The following is a 20863-nucleotide window of genomic DNA, read 5'->3' as shown; positions in this document are numbered from 1 at the left end:
CATGAATGAGACGCCTGATTACAAGAATTATCCCATTCAATCTCAGACTCCACGGAGTGAGGAGATGTGTGGCTGTAATAAGACCCTCGCTCGTGAATTAATCAAACTCATCCTCTTACTTTTGTCATTTGGTTTTATACGGTCCCCTTCAACATCAATATCAAGAAATATTTCTAACAAACTCTCCATAATAGAGAGCAGCAGCAGAAAGTAAAAATCCCATTTGTTTTTTTTCCACAGAGAAATTGATTCAGCAATAACATATAAACCTCTCAAGACAGAGATAAATTAAATTGAGGACCAAGACTGAAGATCGACAGCTCCACACTACACTACCCATAATCCTCAAGCAGGATCCACCAATCAGAGAAGCTGTCTCTCTGGGAATCTGGAGTAACAGTGATAGTTCAGTCTCATAAAACAATGCAAAGGACATTTCAAATCAGTCTCTACGTCTCATACAGTTTTATTCAATGTTTCGTTTTAAATTGATTATATATATATATATATATATATATACATATATATATATATATATATATACATATATATATATATATATATATATATATATATATATATATATATATATATATACATACATATATATATATATATATTTTTTTTTTTTTTCTTTTTTTGCTTAATATTGAATAACACACTACAGTTAAAATTTTAATCATAAAAGTTTATTAAATAATGATTTCAAATGTATGTTACAGTAAAACTTTTAATCTGTTTCAAACTGAACTTTTTAAAAGTGTGTTAAATCATGAAAGTGTCTCTCTTTAACTCACATGTCGTTTATTTCATTAACATTATATAATCTGCAAATACAGTTATGTTTTGTTTTTAGATAAACTTTAGATACTACAAGTGCACATTTAAGTGCATACTCAATTAAGCACACAGGTTATGCGTTTTAATATATTTTATCAAACATCAGATACATTTTATACTTTAATAGTTTCATGGGTATTTTTGCATTAATTGATTTTCATTCTCTCCTAAAATACATTTAGTACACAGTCTTGCACCTTGGAATTTTTTTTTTTTTGCTAATTTTCTTCAAATCAGTATTTGCAATGCTGCGATTCATTTCTGGTTTGGTTTAAAGCTTTGTTTATGCTTCTAAAATGCCTGTAGAGAAAAATAATGAGACATTTCAAGAACGAATCCCAAACCCTTCAGAATGCATGTATTTACTTCAGTCTGATGTCCATCACAGTTCCCTGGATGAAGGGACAGGTCAGTCCAGTTTGTCCCTTTAACATGCCGTGATGCACAGTGAAATCTGGCCTCATCCACAGCAGTAATACTATTAGATCATTGGCTCAAAGTGTCTGATTAGCATGCATCACACATATAAAAGCACACACATGAACAACTGAACACACACACATCATCTCACTGTCCTGCTCTCTACTCTGAATCTGAGGGGACAGCAATAAATTAGCATATTTAAAGTCCTTTCAGCTTTCTGCTCTCCTGAGTGGCTGCTGTGTGGCTCCAGTGATGAATATTCATGTACATGCGGAGGTTAATTTGGGCAGAATATCTGCTGCTCTTTCCTGTGAAACAACACAGATCTTCAGGTAACGACAACCTCCCCACTGAATACACAAATGGACGCCCATGTACACCGTGGAATACCTGTGCCAGTTTTACTTTCTACTCAACCTACAACAACAATATGAAAAATGAGCCATACCAGTTTCTCTGTAGATGTTCACTGGATTCTGAGCAATTAGCGCCATTAAAAGAGAGCTGCATAATGACTGTTTCCAAACAGGTTCCCATTGCCTGCCCTTGGTTTTGTCAGGTTACTTGAACAAACTGAGCTAGTCAACTGGTGAAATATAGGTGAAAAATATTCTAAAATGCTTTGTAAAACCACATTTGGACATAAACGCTAATGCCTAGTCCCAATGCATTTAGAAAACAAAGCATATGGCTCTCCACTATGATTATTACTGAAGGAATGATGAACAGCACAATCATTTTTTAGACTTCTAAAAAACCACACCCACCACAGATCATCCTTTCATAGGCCCCTCCCCCAAACCGCCCATCCCTCACAGACCACACCCACCAGAGAACATCCTATCAGTGACTCCACCCACCACAGGCCCCACCCATCAAAGGCTCCTCCCTCCAAACCGCCCATCCCACAGGCCCCACCCCTCACTGTCAGGCTTACTTGATGTTATCAAGGCAGCCAGAGTCTGGCTTCAGGATGGTGGTGTGGTGGAACATCTTGTAGAGAGCGATTCCCAGGAAGATCACATTCAGCTGGAAAGAACAGAAGCACAGGATTAGTTTAGGATTCACACCTGAAGAGACCAGGGGGTTGTTTCATCAAACAAGTTTACCAAACAAGTCAGGGTTATTTCATTTATCCTGACTTATTCTGAACCAAATAAGCTGACAATAAGTCAGACTAACTGAAATAAACCTGGCTTCTCTGGTAAACCTGCTTTGTGAAACAGGCCTCAGGAGTGTTGTACATGTAGGTTATAGGGAGTATCAGAGCTGGTTACCATGATGATGAGTGTGGCAGGGCCTATAAAACTCCAGATGAAATAAGTATCCAACCGCAACCAGCAACTGGAAATGAGAGGAAAAACACGTCAATCAAGCATCAAATCCACACACACACACACACACACACACACACACACACACACACACACACACACACACACACACACACACATTCACACACACACACACACACACACACACACACACACACACACACACACACACACACACACACACACACACACACACACACACCAAGGAAGTAATACTGCAGGTTGTCTCCAAGGTTCTTGTGTCTTTTGGCTGATACATGAGAGTTCTTTCAATTATTCAGACTTTAATTTCCGCAACATTAGACTAAACTTCATCCCTCGTGCGACCACACACACACACACACACACAGATTTTCATGCAAGACTGTGCAATGAATCACTTTAGTAGATATATAAATATGTCTGCTTGGAAGAATAAAGAATGTTGTATGCAGGTTATTATAAAGAATGCATATTATATAACCATTGGTATTTAATTTGGTATTTCAAAAGAGGACCATGTTCCTGTTTCTTAATGAGAAGTGGTTTTATTTCGTTTTGAGATGAAGACATCTTATGTGTCAAAGCAGTTAAATCTGTGTCTATGTTGCATGTTCAAATCATTCTTAATAAAAAATGCTTAATAAATACATTACACTGTAACTAAACCCATTAGATTTTAGATTAAACTAGACTAGAACTAGACTAAGACTAAAACAATTCAGATTGTGAATAAAACTAAATGGTATTGTAGTATTGTGTCTTGTTTCTAGTTTAAATATTTAACATTCTTAAATTAATGTGCATTTACTAGTAGCATTTACTAAATGACGTCTTCTTTCCATGAGGAAACAAATTTTTTGCTTAAAACAAGTAAAATGATCTGCCAGTGGGTTAAGTAAAATATACTAGTTTTTTTTTTTTTTACCGCACTGGAAAAATGTACTTTATTATTATTTTTACATTTTTTTTTCATGGAAATAAGACTAAATATATTACGCAATTTTACTTATCAAGTAAATGTATCTTAACTGAATTCTTTTTTTTGGTACTATGACTAGAAACAAGACAAAAATAAAACTAAATAAAAAAAATTCTGTCAAAATGAACACCGATGAAGACTCAGATTCGAGTGTATTTGTGTGTCTTTGTGTGTCTGTGTGAGTATGTCTGTGTGTGTGTGTGTGTGTGTGTGAGTGTGTGTGTGTCTGTGTGTGTGTGTCTCTGTGTGTGTGTGCGTGCGTGTGTGTGTGTGTGTGTTTGTGTTTGTCTGTGTGTCTGTTTGTCTGTGTGTGTGTGTGTGTGTGTCTGTGTGTGTGTGTGTGTGTGTGTGTGTGTGTGTCTGTGTGTGTGTATGTGTGTGTCTGTGTGTGTGTGTGTGTGTGTGTGTGTCTGTGTGTGTGTGTGTGTGTGTGTGTGTGTGTGTGTGTGTGTGTGTGTGTGTGTGTGTGTGTGTGTGTGTGTGTGAGACTCACACTCTGTCCGTCCCGTAACTGCAGTAATCCACTGAGGCAGAAACGGCCACGATGAGTGCAGGAATGCCGTATCCGGCCAGGTAGAAATACCTCCTGCGTGAATGCTCGCTCTCGAACACCTCCACCAGCATGATGTAGAGCTGAACGCCTTCCAGAAACATCCACGTGAACGCAGACAGGAAGAAGAAATGCAGCAGAGCCGCGAAGACGGCGCAGGCGATCTGAAAGACGCACACAAACGCTCTCGTTATGTGGACATTGATGGATGCAGTTCTGCGACTTCACAAACCTGCTCAGATAATTGAAAAATATTAGATAATTGGGTTTAAAGATTATGAATCATGCATGATGTTCTGCATTAGAGTCACACACACTGAACGCTCTCTCATTAAATCTTTATGACACACACACTTGTGCTATTTCACCCTCTCATGAAGTAATAAAAGCTTGCAGTAAGCCATTTAAAACATCCCGTGTCCAAACACACGATCTTCCAGCAGCACGGCATGGAAGCAGTGTGTCAATGTTTAATACTACAGTACATCACACAGCAGATCAGGTGCAAAAAATCAGTAAAAAAATATATAAACATTGTTAAAACTAAATTTACTTTTGAAGCAAAATTGTGCAAGATAAGATCTGTTTCCAGTGAATGTGTATTTTAAATGATGTCTATATTTCCTAGCCCACTGGCAAGAGCACATTTAACAAAATGAACTGTCATTTATGCTTAAAAAAATAAACTATGCAAATATAATGACAAGATCAGGGTAATTATCATTACCAACACTTAAACCATAAAAATCATTTTGTAACTTGAACTAAAATGTATGTTTACTTAAAATAAAATCTGAAAAGGTGTAGACTTGTTTTATTTCAGTTAGTTGGCTAGGCAACATTAAACTAATCTAAAACTAAAAATAAATGAACACTATATAGTTAAATTAACTATATAAATACAATAAACTATATAGATTAAATAAACAAACAAACAAATGAACAAACACACGGTTAAAACTTTTTTCAGTAAATGTATCCCTAAAACTAGATACATTTACTTGAGAAGCAAAGCTGTGCAAGATAATAAGAAAATAATAATAATCATTTTCCAGTATATATATATATATATTTTTTTTTTTTTCTTTTTTTATTAGTTTTAGATTTGGAATTTTTATTTAAATTCTATAAACACATTAAAAGCACTGAATAAAAATGGCTAAAACACATAATAAAATTACTGAAACAAACCAAATTTGAAATGAAAATGGAAAACAAAAATATAAATAAAACTGTAATAGCTACAACACTGAAAAGATTATTTGTGCATGTGTGTGTGTGTGTCTCGTACGGGCTGGTCCACACGGTTGATGCCGGTGAGGAAGAGTGTTTCAGCGATGAAGAGTGAGATGCACAGGTTCTTGTGGATGGTGTTCCTGTCGCTCTGCAGGCCGCGGAAGAAGCAGAAGGTGAAGATGCAGACGAGCAGACAGACCAGAGACAGCAGGATCCCCACCCACGTGATGATGTCCAGCAGCAGATCATGAACCGGATCAACCGGCTGCAGAGAGAGACATAGATCAGAACACTTTCACATCCCTCTGAACGGAAATATTACAACTGGATATCAAAATATCACTGCGAGCAGCAATTACAGATACACAGCCGCATCATTAAAGTCCGAGAGAACATCAGAGCAATGATTTTAGGTGCTTACACCAGGGTGTAATATATATATATATATATATATATATATATATATATATATATATATATATATATATATATATGTGTGTGTGTGTGTGTGTGTGTGTGTGTGTGTATATTTTCATATAATTTCACTGTAACTTTTAGCATTTACGTACTATGCACTTTTGTCACTTATTATTTTGGGGTTTATATTTTCTTTTAATAGTTGTGTTAATACTAAAATAACACTTCTGCGTAATTATATGTGATGTTTATTCTTTTTTTTTACTTTTCACTACTTGTTTAAAAAAAAGCCTAAACCTTACACATTTTGTTAACAGGAATACACAAATTAAATATACAAAGTCTTAATATTTTACGCAGTTACTTCAAATTTGCTTGAGTTTGCTTCTCAAGTAAATTCATCTGGTTTTAGGAGACTGTTTACATATTTTCACTGGAAAACTATGAAAATAGTAATTGAGATAATCATTTTTTATTTCATTTATTTTTTATTCGTTTTTTTGCGGTTCAGGATGTGATTCCAGTCGAATGGTTGCATCTGAATAAGCTAAAGCATCACCAAACTTCAGCTTCTCCTCCTTCTTGCTGTCCTCACTGTCAGTTTTGTTGCTCTGGTGTATCAAAAGCTTATCAACATGTTAGTATCTTTTTATTGGCATGGTGTCAAGAATATCTGAGCCAAAGATGATGAAAGATGTAGGAGTTTTAAAGATGTAGGATATATATTTTAAATGATTTATTTATTGTTCTAGAGACTCCTCAAACAGAACCACATATTAACAGCTACTCCTTGTTAATATCTTGAGGTATAAATAATTTCCTTTAAAAAAAGAGTATATTTTACTGAAAAGCCAAAAACTACTTCCAGCACTGTTAATAACCCTACAAAACCTGCTTCACACGTCTACTGTGTATCTTCTGATAAAGGCGGATGACAGGGAGTTTGATTTATTATCGCACTGCAGTTAAACCGCTCGTATGCCACCAAAACCGTCAGAGAATCCCACTGTACTCCCTCTCTAGGGTCCCTACGGAGCCACACAGCCAGGGGAGAAGAGCAAAGCTGATATGGGACGCATCCCAGAAGACCTTGAGTCTGGAAGACCGGATGTCAGCACTTCTGAAGAAAACAGCACATGAATATTTATGAGTACTGCATAGGTAACAGTACAAAGCTTATATGTGTGTGTATGTGTGTGTGTGTGTGTGTGTTTGAGCCCCAGAGGGCTGTTGAGCACATAACACATCACTCTTCCTGAGGCCCACTCACCCTTGAGCGCTATATCTCCTCTACTTTCAACTGCAGTGTGTGTGTGTGTGTGTGTGTGTGTGTGTGTGTGTGTGTCAGTGCTGTAAGTAAATCAACAGCTCAAGCCTGCTCAGCAGAATCCACAGCTAGTCTCAGACTTTATAGAGTCAACGCTGAGCTCAAGTAAATTTACGTGTCTATAAACACACACTCACACACGTGTACATGCACTCTTAGAAAAATAAAGAAGGTACATAAGCTGTCACTAGAGGGGAAAAAAGCATAGCTTTGTATGTATTACTATTATTACTATGTATTACTATTATTATTTGCACCTGAAGTGTGCATTTTAGTGAAAGGTACCACACCAGTAACATTGTTCAACTTGTATGTTGTATCCAATCTATAGAGACTAGTCATGTGATTTTTGGCCAAAGCATTATAGTTATAAGCATAAATGTCAATTTTTCATATCTCCAGACCACTAGGTGGTGCTGTACCCAAACTGTGCAGTCAGCCTCAGGTCATGGTTATTATAAGACACACTCATTTTGGTTTTAATATGCTAAAGCTTTGCTGAGATATAGCTTCATGTGCACTTTTCATCGAATTCATTTACATGTTTTTCGAGAACAGTTCTAATTCTCAACTTGAATTCCATCACTTCTTTTCATGGCATGGTCTGAAGCGGATCTGGATTCGGTATTGAATCATCTTGAGCCAAGGAATCAAAAGAAAAGATAAATTTGTATGTACTGTATGGTTCAAATGTTATTAGCATAAACATGAGTGCAATATTTTGAACTGTTGGTGGCGCTAGAGAGTTTGAGTTAGAGGCTCTGAATGTGCTATGGTTAATGTTGAGACTGTCCTCTATCAGTGTGCCAAATTTCATAACTTGGCTTCCATAGACTCAAGAGCGGAAGCAGAAAAAATGAATGGATTTAATAGGTGCCTACGCACTTAAAAATTTTTTAAATGACCAAATAACAATTGTTGTCAAGTGGATCGAAATTGCTTAAGTAATGTTCTCTCTCTCTCTCTCTCTCTCTCTCTCTCTCTCTCTCTCTCTCTCTCTCTCTCTCTCTCTCGTCCATAAAGAATGTTATCATATGTTATCATTTTCATTCATATGCATAAATTAAAAAATATATTCATTAATAAACCATGTTTTACTAAAACATTTTGAATAAGAAAATACCACATGGAGAGTTTCATGACCATTTTTGAGAGATGATGCAATTGAATCACTGAAGCAGGCCATGTGAAATCAATGATCTGTGTATGATATTAGCATTTTGCTGAAGTTTCAATAAAAAAAAAATATGCATTGAATGATTTCAGTCATTCATGAAGGCCTTCGGAGCAGTAAACATGAACACATTTCACTATCAGAATTCAATCAGTGCTCATTTCCTCATCTTAACGAGCTGTAATTCTGTCGCCATTCACACGCACACCTCTGTGATGAGAGCGTGAGGTAGCCATGGTGACCAGCGGCCTCCTTTAAGACTGATGGATGACGACCGTCTGATATTGTCCCAGTCTCAGCATCTCTCCGGCTCTCCATGTGTCTATTAATGTGCCGCAGCCATGGCAACAACACAACACTCAGCTGTGAGAATCGACCGAATGCTTCTCTCCTTATTATTCTCCTGTTTTCAGTTTTTGTAGATTTCAAGTATTTCGATTTAGCTTTAGTTTCCTTTTAATAATTGTATTATTTACACTTTATTTCAACATTTCTAATTCTTAAATTGTTCTATTTTTTCCCCTTTACACAATGCAGTTTGGCAGTTCAAGCTGTGGGAAAAAATGTACAACCATTTTTACAAGATTAGTTTTCAAAAGTTTCAGTTTGTCATTTTAGCACATCAACTTATTTTAATTCAGTTAGTAGACAAGGCAACATTTCTAAAGTATTTAGAATTAGTTTTAAAATATTAAAATGTTTTTGTTGTTGTTGTTTTGTTTTCACAGTTAATGAGATCTGTTTACTTGGCTGATCGTGTGCCAGACTACTCAAGCACCCAGGGTGTTTGTTATGTTTCTGATTTTCTGAAGGACCACATCCCTAAACTTGAACTAAAAAAGACATACCCACAATCCCAATATGTAGAGTGGGTGTGGCTAAGCCCGCAGAGGGGGCGTCCATGTCTGATGTGGGTGTGACTCAGCTCAAGGTGGGTGTGTTCAAGTGCACAGTGAATGTAACAAACCCATGATGGGGTGTGGCCAAATGTGTGGTGGGTGTGGCTACACATTTTGTGGGTGTGTCTATTCCTGATGAATGTGCATGCTTATTTTAAATGATTAGAACGTCTATTAATATTGTAATTAATAACAGCTTTTAAGTTTTCATTTAAATTTAAGTTAACTTCAGCTTTTTGTCAATATCTTTAGTTTTTGTTAATTTTGAATATTTCTGTTTATCTTCAATTTACATTTGCTTTAGTTTTAAATTCAGGAAATTAAGTACTTTATTTTATTTCAGTGTAAAATTGTTGAGGTTTTTATCTGATCATCTGATATTTTACAGCAGGTTTGTTCCCATTATTAAAAATGTTGTAATAGTTTTAGTTATCGATAACAACACTGGTGCTCATGCTCAAATGCGGGCGTGTTTATGGGCGTGTCCAGTTCAGTGATGGGCGTGTCACTGCCTCAAATGGGTGTGTCATAAACCCTCACCATTCTTGACATCTACTTCCGGACATGACTCGCACAGGGTAAATTAAATCTGAGTGGTGAGATTTTATTTTAAACAGCAGGACCTGAAGGAGACCCACAGTTTTCCTTTCTCACTTGCTAATCAAAACGTCTCTCAGCGATCTACTCCTCTCCCTCGGCTGTCGATGGCGCTCCACAGGGCCTTTCTTTCATCCATCAAAATGTATTTTCTCCCCCTCATTTTACACTGTTTTTCACTCCAATTGTTCTTCTGTCTCTCTCCAGGTAAAGCTGAACTCGGGCTCTGAATGGAAAATGTAAATGAAGCTTTTAGACTAAATGCGCCTGGCTGAGGCTCCGTCTCCTGCGACCCCACGGCTGCCAGAAGGAGAGAAACCCCAGCGCTCCATCACACCGACACAACAATGGGCTTCAATAGAAAAACAACTACACAAAAACAGTCAAACAGCACTAATAGGTGAGCGGTTGAAAGAGTGCATGGCAGCGACTCACAAAAACTCAGCAGGGGTCGAGTTCCTCATCATGTTGGCCTTTAAGAAACACACACAACCAACTGAAAGCAACAGTAACAATGCAAATACACCAGCGTATGCGTGTTTGTTCGGCATGTATTAAGTCACTCGGCTGGGAATCGGTGTCGATCATGGATCATATGGAGAGATAAAGACCGCCCACCCACTGATCTCCCACAATGCACCTCACAGCCTGAAGTCATCAGCAAACAATAAACAGTCTCCACAGAGATCCGCTCCACATCCACCTGCCTCACACAAACACAGCACACGTCTGTCTGTCTTCTGGTGTCTTCAGATCACCTTCTGCACCTCCAAACATCCCCGGATCATTTACATCATATAGTGTTGTAGAAGTACCACTGAGATACTATTAGATTTCCGCTTATATTATAGCCCTTATTTTTGTCCTTTCAGTCTTCATTAAAATAAAAAAAATTATAATAATTAATTTGTGTTGCATTTTTTTTAATTTAAGTAATTATAGTTACTTACAATTACTCAAATGGCAAATGGCAATAAATACAAAAAAACTTTCAGTAAAATTAAAAGGTCTTTAGTTTTTAGTTAATTCAGGATTTTAGTACATGAAATTTAAATAAATTGAAATGAGAAATGTTGCCATAAAAGTTATTTTATTTCAGTTAATTAGGTGTGTGTGTGTGTGTGTGTGTGTGTATAGTACACACACACACATATAGGGACAGAGAGAGATAGTTCAGATGCAAAAGCCTTTAAGTGCCATTTTAAATTTTCTAAAATGTGCATTTGTTTCAGGCATGTTTTAATTTAACAGTTATTTAATTTAAAATAACCTATTCATTTCCATTAAAGTGAAATTACTGAACCTACACATAGGAGCCTGAACAAATGCTAATTGTAGAAAATTTCAGAAGGCACTTAAAGGTTTTGCATCTGAACTCTTCATAAATTAAACTGTAATGTATTAAGTCAATGTTTATGTAACAAAAAGTTCGGGTTTTACTTAACTTAAACTTAAAACTAAAACCCTGGTTAACACTTGAAGCTTTTACGTAATGCATTATAAAAATATTTTTATGCATTAATAAGACTGTGTATTGCACAGTTATAATTCGTTACAACACTTATTTATTCATTGTTACACTTTTAGTGCGATGCATTAAAACACATTATAATCAACCAATTTGATTATATTTGATCAGATTACAAATATTATGATTCATTTTAACTTTGGTTATGGATATTTATTTATAATTCATTATACATAATAGCTTCAATTGTTAGGGTTTACATTTTTGTAGAGTGGATTGCTGGTTTTCACCATGCTTAAGATATATTTACATATTTGGGGGAGTTAGCAACACTGTTATTCATTTGTAAAACATGCAATGTGTAAATTGTTGCCTTGAAGTGAGTGCAAAAAATTATATGTACACAATTTCTGCTATGATCAGAATGCAGTGTTTCAACGTGCTGACAGATGAATAGTCTGATGTTTATATCTGGGACAGATGTGCTGGAAGCGTCTTTACCTGCACGTCCACATGAGCCATGAGCACAGCGAAGTTGGTGAGGTGTGTGCAGGAGCAGGTGGTGTGTGTTCGGTTTGTTCCCAGCAGCCGGCAGTCCTGCGTCGACCAGAAGCCCGTCATACTGCGCTTCGAGTAGCTCCAGAACGAACAGTTGGGGTTGAAATTCTCCTCTGACTGCTGGAAGAGGAGGAAGAACAAACTGCGTCAGAGAGGAAAGCAGCGAAACACACGACATAAGTGAGAATAAGAGTTACACTCAGGGTCCAAAACGTTTGAACTGAGCGTGAAACTGAAGGATGGATGTCAAAGACTAAATTGGGTGACTGGCCAAGTCATTTTACCTACTTTGCAAAGACAATAGAAGTAATTATGAAATTACACACAGATGTACTTAAGTGGGTAAAAACACTCGATAGAGTTCAGCTTCTGTAATTGCATGTAATATGAATTTCTTCTGTAATAAAATTCAATTTAATTGCAATTAGGTGAAAAAAAAACATGCAATTAGGTGTCTGAAAACAAACAACAGCAAATAAGTTACCTGAAATTAAACATTAAATGAAATTAGACATTAAAAACAGCTAGTTGCAACTAAGATAAAAATGCCTAATCAATAAAAACTATAAAAATACAATAATATTAAATATAAAAAGCACAATTAAATACAGAATTTATACAATTAATAATTGAATTACTAAATGATAATTTATACAAAATATACATTAATAAAAAATGAAAATAAAAACTATAGAGACATTTACCAAAAAAAATAAATACAAAAAACCTCAAAAAAATTACTAAAATTAAACTAAAATTAATATGTAACGGAAACTGTAGAAATAAAAAAATGCAAAACTGCTTCTAAAAAAAATAATAATATCTCAATTTTATATATATACATATATATAAAATACAGAATAATTTAGAATAAATTCATCAAACTAATCAATCTAGCCTCCATTCCATACTGTGGCCTCTAAACTACAATATTCAACCCAGACAGAATGTTTTTATGCATTTTGAAAAAAAAAAAGAATTCTAGGGAATGGATTTAAACTCAGGAACCTGGGGGCTAAAGCTTTATCAAATTAGCCAAAATCTATAACAAACAGACACTCCGGGCGGCTGGCTGCTGGTATTCTGTGGAAATCTGTAGATTCCTCGTGGATTTGCCGATATCTTTCTCCCATGAGCGAATCCTACACAAACAAACAGGAAACCATGTTTCCAGTTCTAATCGAGCCTGGAGGCAGAGATTCTGTGAGTGCGTACATATTTGGGTGCCTTTCAATAAAGCGCTTGGAGAAAAGTAATTCAAGCATAAATGCTGGTGGCGAGGGAATTGGCAGATTTTAACGAGCAGAACTTTTTTTTATTATTATTTTCTTTAGTTTTTTTCAATCATGATATTGCAGGAAGGATGATAACATTAACAAATGATAACAATGGGATGAGCCATTTTAACCATAAAACAATAAAAGAAATAATGAAATTGCATATCAAAAGTCCTACTGAAGCAGATCACAAAACACTCTAAGGTTGAGCTAATTGTCTTTAATATGGATTTAAACTATAATAAAATGACACGTAATTGCAGTTAACATGCAAATGGAGCATTTGAAAATACTATTAAGTGTATTTTTTTTAAAGTGTATGACTTCTCATGCTTAAGAGTCCTTTTTACAAGGGTAAGCATCCGTACACACAGAGTATGATAACTCTAAAAAGATTACGCTATTTGTCGGTAGCACTTTTTACAGTCCTGTTCTTCATGTACATACTATGTACTTATTATAGTAATTACAATAACTATGTAATAACTAGGTACTAACTCTAAGTAACTTTGCAACTATATGTCAACTAGCAGTCATTAGCAAACTGTCTGCTTTACATCTGTTAACACTTTATTTTGATTTAACTGATTGTGAGTAACTTTGCCACTTATTTAACTAACCCTAACCCTAACCCTAACCCAACAGTCTACTAATACTCACAGATTCCTAACCCGTCTAATCACAGCCGAGTTTGTGTGTGTGATTTTCTGGGTGTGTTTCATTAAAATGCTTGGAGAAACATAATTCAGGCATTAACACTGGTGGTGTGACTGAGAAACCCACTGTTAAAGCCGGTACGATTATTTCAAGGAATTTCCTCAGAAAAATGATGTTTTATTCTGACAACCAGTCTCTCAGCGAATGCGCACGGCTCCTTACCTGAATATGTCTCACGGTGAATATGACGGGGTCGGACAGGTAGACTTTGTTACTGTCTTTGTTGATGGCTGCCGTTATGACGGGAGAGTTGACGATGACAGAGTAGTTTGTGTTTAACGTCTCGCTGCTGAACTTCATGCTGGCGTTTTCAGTGGACAGATATGAACCCAGATGCTTGTACAGGACGAACGCCATCCGGATCTCCCCTGAAAGACAGGCCGGCCGTTAGTTTCTCTATGAATTTATTCAGCATTATTATGACAAAGTTCAGTTGTTTCAGTTCAGAAGTATTTGGCTACTCAACAGAAGCTGGAAAAAGACTCACATTTGAGAGAATCAAATATGTTGGTCAATCATTAACAGAGGCTTGGTGCAAAATGCCACCAAATCTGAAAAATACGCAGTGTGGCCTGAATATGACCCTGTATGAGTTTGTTTAGGATATTTAAAACATATGCACACATGCAAGAGCACAGTTTGTCCCCAAATAACAGAATAACTGCAAATGTGATATTGATTTTATACTATAGTTTAGCAATAAGGCAAAGCTATTCTTAACATTAAGACACAATATTGTATGTTTTCGCTCTATTTCACAAGCAGAAATAGCTCCAAACAAAGCCACAACAGAACCGTTGCACACTGTGTTTGGTTACTGAATGAATGTTTCGAATGAATCAGGTGTGTCAATGATTCAGTGACTCACTCATTATAACAGTCACTTGTATTATATTTTAAATTAATTTAATATTTAAAATGATATTTTAAAGCATGCCTCTTATAACATTATTCATGTAATTGTAGTGTAAATGCATTCATGGCATGTCTGAGCTGCATCAAACAGTTTGGAGTGTTTAAATTTATTATTTTGATTATTTATTGATTTATTTTTTGAAAGAAGTCTCTTCTGTACTCCAAGGTTGCATTTATTTAAAAAAAATGTATCAAAACATTGATAAAAAAATGTTTATATATATATATATACACAGTATATATTATTACTGTTTCAAATAGCTGTTTTCTATATGAATCTATGCTAAAACGTAACTTATTTCTGTGATGTGCAGCTGTATTTTCAGCATCTTTCCTCCAGTCTTCAGTGTCACATGGTCTTCAGAAATCATTCTGATATGATGATTTACTGCTCAAGGAACATTTCCGATTATCATCAGTGTTGAAAACAGTTGTGCTGCCCAATATTTTTGTGAAAACTATGATACGTTTTATTTTTCAGGATCATTTGATGAATAGAACGTTTGAAAAAAAACAGCATTATTTTAAATAGAAATAATTCATAACACTATACAAATATTTTACTTTTGATAAATTTAATGCACCTTTGTTGAATTAAAGTATTTTTCTTTTAAAAAAAATAAACAAATAATATAAAAAATAACACAAGTTTTCTTAAAAATGATTCTTCATATGCAGTTTATGTGCCACACGTGAAGTGCAAAGACTGATTTTATTTTGCCCTTTTAAAGAATCCTCCTGGAAATGACTAAGTGGGCAAATATTGTCTCTTAATGGAAAAGTTAATTTCGAGAAATCATTTGAAAAATCAGCCACCTGCCTAAGCCTTTACAAAGCTACAGTGACAGTATAACAAAGGAAAACTGGTTAAATGTGCCGTTGAACATGGCCTGATGGGGCATACCGGGGTTCAGCCGCACGTTCACTAAAAACTCTTCATTAGCACATCACAGAGAGCGAGCAGACTCCATCTCCAGCTGATCGAAGCACTGTTTCAGCCGTTATTTATTAGAGGAAAAGAGCAATGAAGTGAAATAATGTAAGCTTTGATTAGATGGGATTCGGTAGATCACGTAATGAATACATAACACCCATAATGCTTTGTTCCTCTCGGCAGCATTTACTGAGAGCCACAAAGGTTCAGAGTGAGCAAGAAAAAGGGAGGGAAAAAAACCTAACCGCAGAATCGATTTGATTCAGCTTTATTGAAATGTCATTAGTGCTTTACTGCCTTCTTTGACAGAGCTACAGTTCTGCTCGTTATTTTCACATCCCACTTGTTTTTTTTTTTGTTTTTTTTTGTGAAAAGAACTGAAAAATCCCACTACCTCCTTCCTGTCACGTCTGGATCCCTGACTTACAAGAACACAAAACAATTTTTTTTTGTGATTATTGGTGCTGGCCTGTTTGTAACAAGTGTTTGTTAGCAGGAAGAAAAACACGAAACCAGTTCACAAAATGAAAATAAGCTTGGAGGATCTCTAATTACATTTATGCATTTAGCAGATATTTTTATCCAAAGCAACTGACATTGCATTCAAGCTATATATATTTTTTACCAGTATGTGTGTTTACTGGGAATTGAACCCACAACCTTTTGTGCTGCTAACAAACAGAATGCTCTACCACTGAGCCACAGGAACACACCACATTTTCCATCTATTTAGTTTTGTCAAGTAGGAGTTTCAGAGATTGGAAGTGGTTTTCAGTATTATTTTATTATCGCTGATGTGCAAGTATAGTTTGTGTTAATATTTTGAATTAGATTTTGTTTTTATATTTATTTGTATCTTCATTTTAATTTTAGGTAGTTCTTTTAGTGCTTTAACTTAAATTAAAGGAAATGGAGAAATGTTGCCTTGACAAATAGTTGAAATAAAATAAGGTCAAGGATTTTTTTTTTTTTTTTTTTTTTTAGGTATATTTTACGGTTTTAATTTTTTGTTTTACTTTATTTAGTTATGCTGATTTTTACTTCTTAAACTTAAAAATAAGAAATGTTGCCTTGACAAGTATTTAAAAAGAAATACTAAAGTACTTCAAATGAAATAATAAAACACTGGCTCGGCTCCTCAGCGAAGACTTGAATGCGAGTTGTTCGCGTTGCTCCTTATATACCCGCTCTGCGGGGCAGAGCTCGCGATGCAAATCCCACAAACCAAGGTACTTTGTGTACCATTGGCTCGTTTTGTACCACTCGAAGGTGATTGGGCTCTCGGGCGAGATCCCTTTCGTAACGTCTCCGTTCCCTCCTTCAGGGAACAAGGGTTACATACGTAACCAAGACGTTATATATTATTTCAATTACTGTTAAATTATTATTATTATTATTTTTTTTTTTACGTTGCTCTGGTTATTTTAGTACTTCTACTTCACTTCTACTGCACTAAAAGAAAATGACAATAAAAGGAACTTTTGTGCTGGCAAATGGTTTTATTTTATTTTATCTTAGTTGATTTCAGTTCCAGCTAGTGTCACGTACAGTATGACCGTCTCATGACCCGTATCTGTACCGTTTCTGCCGTGTTGTTTGAGGGTGTTGGCTGACAGGTGGATGGTGTTTCCCTGGCCTCCCGTCTGTGGAAACTTCAGATCGGGAAGATTTCCGTCTGTGCTCATCCTCGCCACCTCCAGCTCTAAACAAAGACACAAACACACATGCACACAGTTAAACCAAAAAAAATCCACACAATGCATGACAAGTGAGGATTCTGGCAATAACACACACCACAGAACTAAACTGAGGTCTTCTGAGTTTAGAAGTATAATGGAAGTAAAAAAGGACTGAAACAAAAGCTGTTTTACACATGTGCTCCATCCTACAATCTTCTGATTGCATACAAACATTTTGTGTGAGGAATTTAAAATGTAATTCACAGAAAAGCTTGATCTCTATTTGGTTTTCAATAAAACTGTAGCAATGTCCAATTCATAAACAAATCATTCCTTTGAACAGATGTTTTTTATTCAATTAATCATTGAATTTGACTGAATCACTAGCCAGACTAATACAGTTCTCAAGGTCTCAAGTTCTGTTTTTGCATATGTGGATTACAGAGCTAGATTCGTTTGATGATTGACTCGATCTGGATCGTTTAGTTCTTCCAAACACATCTCAGTTGTTCTCTTAGCAACAGGTCCGTAAGACCAAACTTACATGGAAACAGGTTTATGTGACATAAATAGGATTGAACTGCAGTGATACAGTGGTACTTGAAGTCTGTCTCAGCTGCTGCCTCTGTCTTACAAGAGCACCCTGCTGCTTTCCATTCACAGCGAGAACTTTTATAATTTTTCTCTTTCAGCCAATGCTCCTTCATGACTGTAGTTGAACAAAGAAGAGAAAATTTGACAATGCATATATTAAAACGCAACGATGCACGACATTGAAGCGTTTGCGTCACATTACATTACGTAGAGTCTGCAGTGTCTGAATGGAGAATGAAACTCCTGCTGTGCTGTTTGCACAAATCAAAGCATCTCGCGCTGTCTGAGATTTCAACAGTGATTCAGCGCAGCTCTCTAATCAAAGTATGAATGCACTGACTCACTGCATCAGCGCCAGGCCTGTAGCCTGATTTTGGGGCGTTCATAAACATGCTTTCAGAGAAGCTGAAAAGAAGTCAGCCACAAAATCCCCCAGCATTTACTTATCAAACCAAAAATTAGCATAAAAAATCCCAAAAGAGACTCTAATTCGCTGACATGGCGGTGAGGGCCTGCTTTCCAACGCTGCAGGTATTCGCCGCTGACAGGACAAAGGAGAACAATAAAGAGTGTTGGGCAGAACCAGACGACTATAGCTTGCAGGAAATACTTTTTTCATTCTTCCCACGTCGCTGTGAAAAGCTTAAGACTGCAAACAGCAGGCCGAGACGCTGTTGTGCCTCGAGAGAAATCAAAAGCCGGTTAAAATAACACGTTAATCGCCCCAAATCTGCTCGCCAGATTATGAGCATGAGGACAAACACGCTTTTCGAAATCTAAATACAATGGCAAGGATTTTTTTTTTTAAGCACATTATATTCAACTGAAGGAGGAGGATAACACCCACTTCAGGGTAAGTTGGCAAAAGATGAGCATCCATTCTCACACACAAACAGGCTTTTATTTCCCCAATCGACTGTGTCATCAACACTATCATCAGATGGCAACGCCGCTAATCTTCTCTCCATTCTCCACATGGCGTGATGTTGGCACTCTGAATCGTCTTAAAGGGATAGTTCGCACAAAAACCCAATGGAAACCCGTATGACTGACAATCTTCTGTGAAACACATCAGGAGATCATCTGAGGAACATTCAGAGAGGTATTGAGCTTCAAAATGAACAAAAAACGGAATAAAACAAGCCTATGTGATGGTTCAAGTTTTCTGAAGCTGTATTAATGCTTTGCGTAAGCACAAGACCAACATTTAAGTCATTAATTAAGTCAACGTTCAATTGATTTATGTTTTTGTGCAGTCAAACGTACAATCCAGGACCACAGGAAAAATGTACATGTGGTGATATTTCAGAAAAATAATTTTATGTTGCATCTTGCAGTTTCATATAGTTGAAATGTCCAGTAAGTGGTGATAAAAGTGTGTTCAGTTTTATCCAAAACTGACGAATGTTAATCTGGCAATGTTTTACGCTGGTTGTTGTATCTCAACTGTTTGAAAATGTAATGCCTGGTTGAGTGTTTTAAGGTCAATACTCTATCAGGTATTAAAGGGGTCATATGATGCGATGTCAAATTTTCCTTTCCCTTTGGAGGGTTACAAGCTCTTGGTGCATAAAGAAGAACTGTAAAGTTGCAAAGACTAAAATCTCAAATCCAAAGAGATATTCTTTATAAAAGTTGAGACTTGTCCACGCCCCCTAAATTCTAACATGTGTCTATGTCACTGTGTGGGAAGATTTACATAACACTGCCCAGATGTTCACGCAAAGAAAGAAAGTGTCACTTTTATTCACACTGTTGCCGCTGCCATGTTTTGGAGACACTGTGTTTCGTTGTGAAAGCGAAAATACTTTTACTAAGTCTGGTCTTCCAAAAGAGGACACACCTAGAAATCAGTGGTTAAGTTGACAAGTTTAACATCAAACATCACTGGTTTTTGCATGTGTTGGATGAATAATGCTTTTTAAATCTTGACTATATACCGTAAAAAAAAAAATTCAAAGTTCTGAAGTAAACAAATAGACTATTGGAGTGCTTTACAAGAAAATACAATTTTGTCTGCAAATTTTCACATTTATTCAATGTGTTACCCATCTTTTCTATGAAATCAATTGTGAATTTCTGAGTAAAAACGGTTTGGACACTGTATTTATGGAAACAGCATCTCCTTGTGTGTTCCACAGAAGAAAGAGTATGATATGGGTCTGAAATGACACGAGAGCATGTAAACTTTTCCATTTCGGCTGATCTATTCCTTTAACTGAAGGCTGCTTTTAGTCTCGCTGGTGTCGGTGACGGACTCAACAGCCCCACGGGCCAAACAAACTGTACAACGCTGCAAACTAACCCCATCAAACAGGGCCTGAAGGTCTGCTAAAGGTGTCACAGCCCGCAGATTAATCACCGCGCAGCACGGAGGATATAAAATAACCCTCATAAAAAGTTTGTTGGGAGGGAATCCCTCCCCCTGCATAGCGAAGCTCCGAATCCCTTAATATCAGGATAAATCGCATGCCACAGACGATAAATTCAGTTTTATTAATTCCCAAAATGCGACCATCTCCGCAGAGAGACGGCAGACCTACATTCTGGAGTTTCCATGGCAGCCAGACCACATTAAATCACCGTCTTTAGGAAGAGGAGATGCATCAGCTTTTATCCCAGAGGAATACACACACACACACACAACAGCCTGATCTCGGGAATGCTGGCATTCACACGGTGATATTCACAAACAGAATAACGTGGGCGTCCTCAAAACGTCTCGTCTGATTCCTCTGCGGGCTGAGAAACGCATCGTAAACGACATTCAATTATCGCTTGGAGCATATGCTCACTCAGCCTTTCGTTTAAAAACGCTTAATTACGCCTTCCAGTGAATGAAATAAAACGATTCGCACACATAAAGGAGTCAAATCTGGCGCTGATTTGAGGTTCTCTGTGATGAAAGCAGGTTTATCGGTGTGTATCAGAGCTGCTCGGGTTCATGGATGCTGCTGATAACT

General features: G+C 36.5%; 1 protein-coding gene across 10 annotated transcripts in view; it reads right to left on the bottom strand.

Annotated features, from left to right (window-relative positions):
- Positions 1-20863, bottom strand: part of LOC132127567 (adhesion G protein-coupled receptor L3-like) — a 267112-nt gene that overhangs the window by 23224 nt on the left and 223025 nt on the right. For 6 of the 10 annotated variants that reach the window (XM_059539490.1, XM_059539496.1, XM_059539511.1 and 3 more), the window contains 7 exons: positions 17207-17329; positions 13941-14146; positions 11728-11904; positions 5400-5609; positions 4052-4272; positions 2541-2607; positions 2201-2292 (listed from right to left, as the gene is read on the bottom strand). In XM_059539490.1, coding sequence (XP_059395473.1) covers positions 2201-2292; positions 2541-2607; positions 4052-4272; positions 5400-5609; positions 11728-11904; positions 13941-14146; positions 17207-17329 — 1096 coding nt within the window. The remainder of the gene's footprint in view (positions 1-2200; positions 2293-2540; positions 2608-4051; positions 4273-5399; positions 5610-11727; positions 11905-13940; positions 14147-17206; positions 17330-20863) is intronic. The other 4 variants (XM_059539551.1, XM_059539534.1, XM_059539560.1 and 1 more) reach the window with 1 other exon arrangement.

The sequence above is a fragment of the Carassius carassius genome, chromosome 3 (genome assembly GCF_963082965.1).
Source record: "Carassius carassius chromosome 3, fCarCar2.1, whole genome shotgun sequence".
Classification (NCBI taxonomy): Eukaryota; Metazoa; Chordata; class Actinopteri; order Cypriniformes; family Cyprinidae; genus Carassius; species Carassius carassius.
This window is presented reverse-complemented; position numbering and strand designations above follow the sequence as displayed.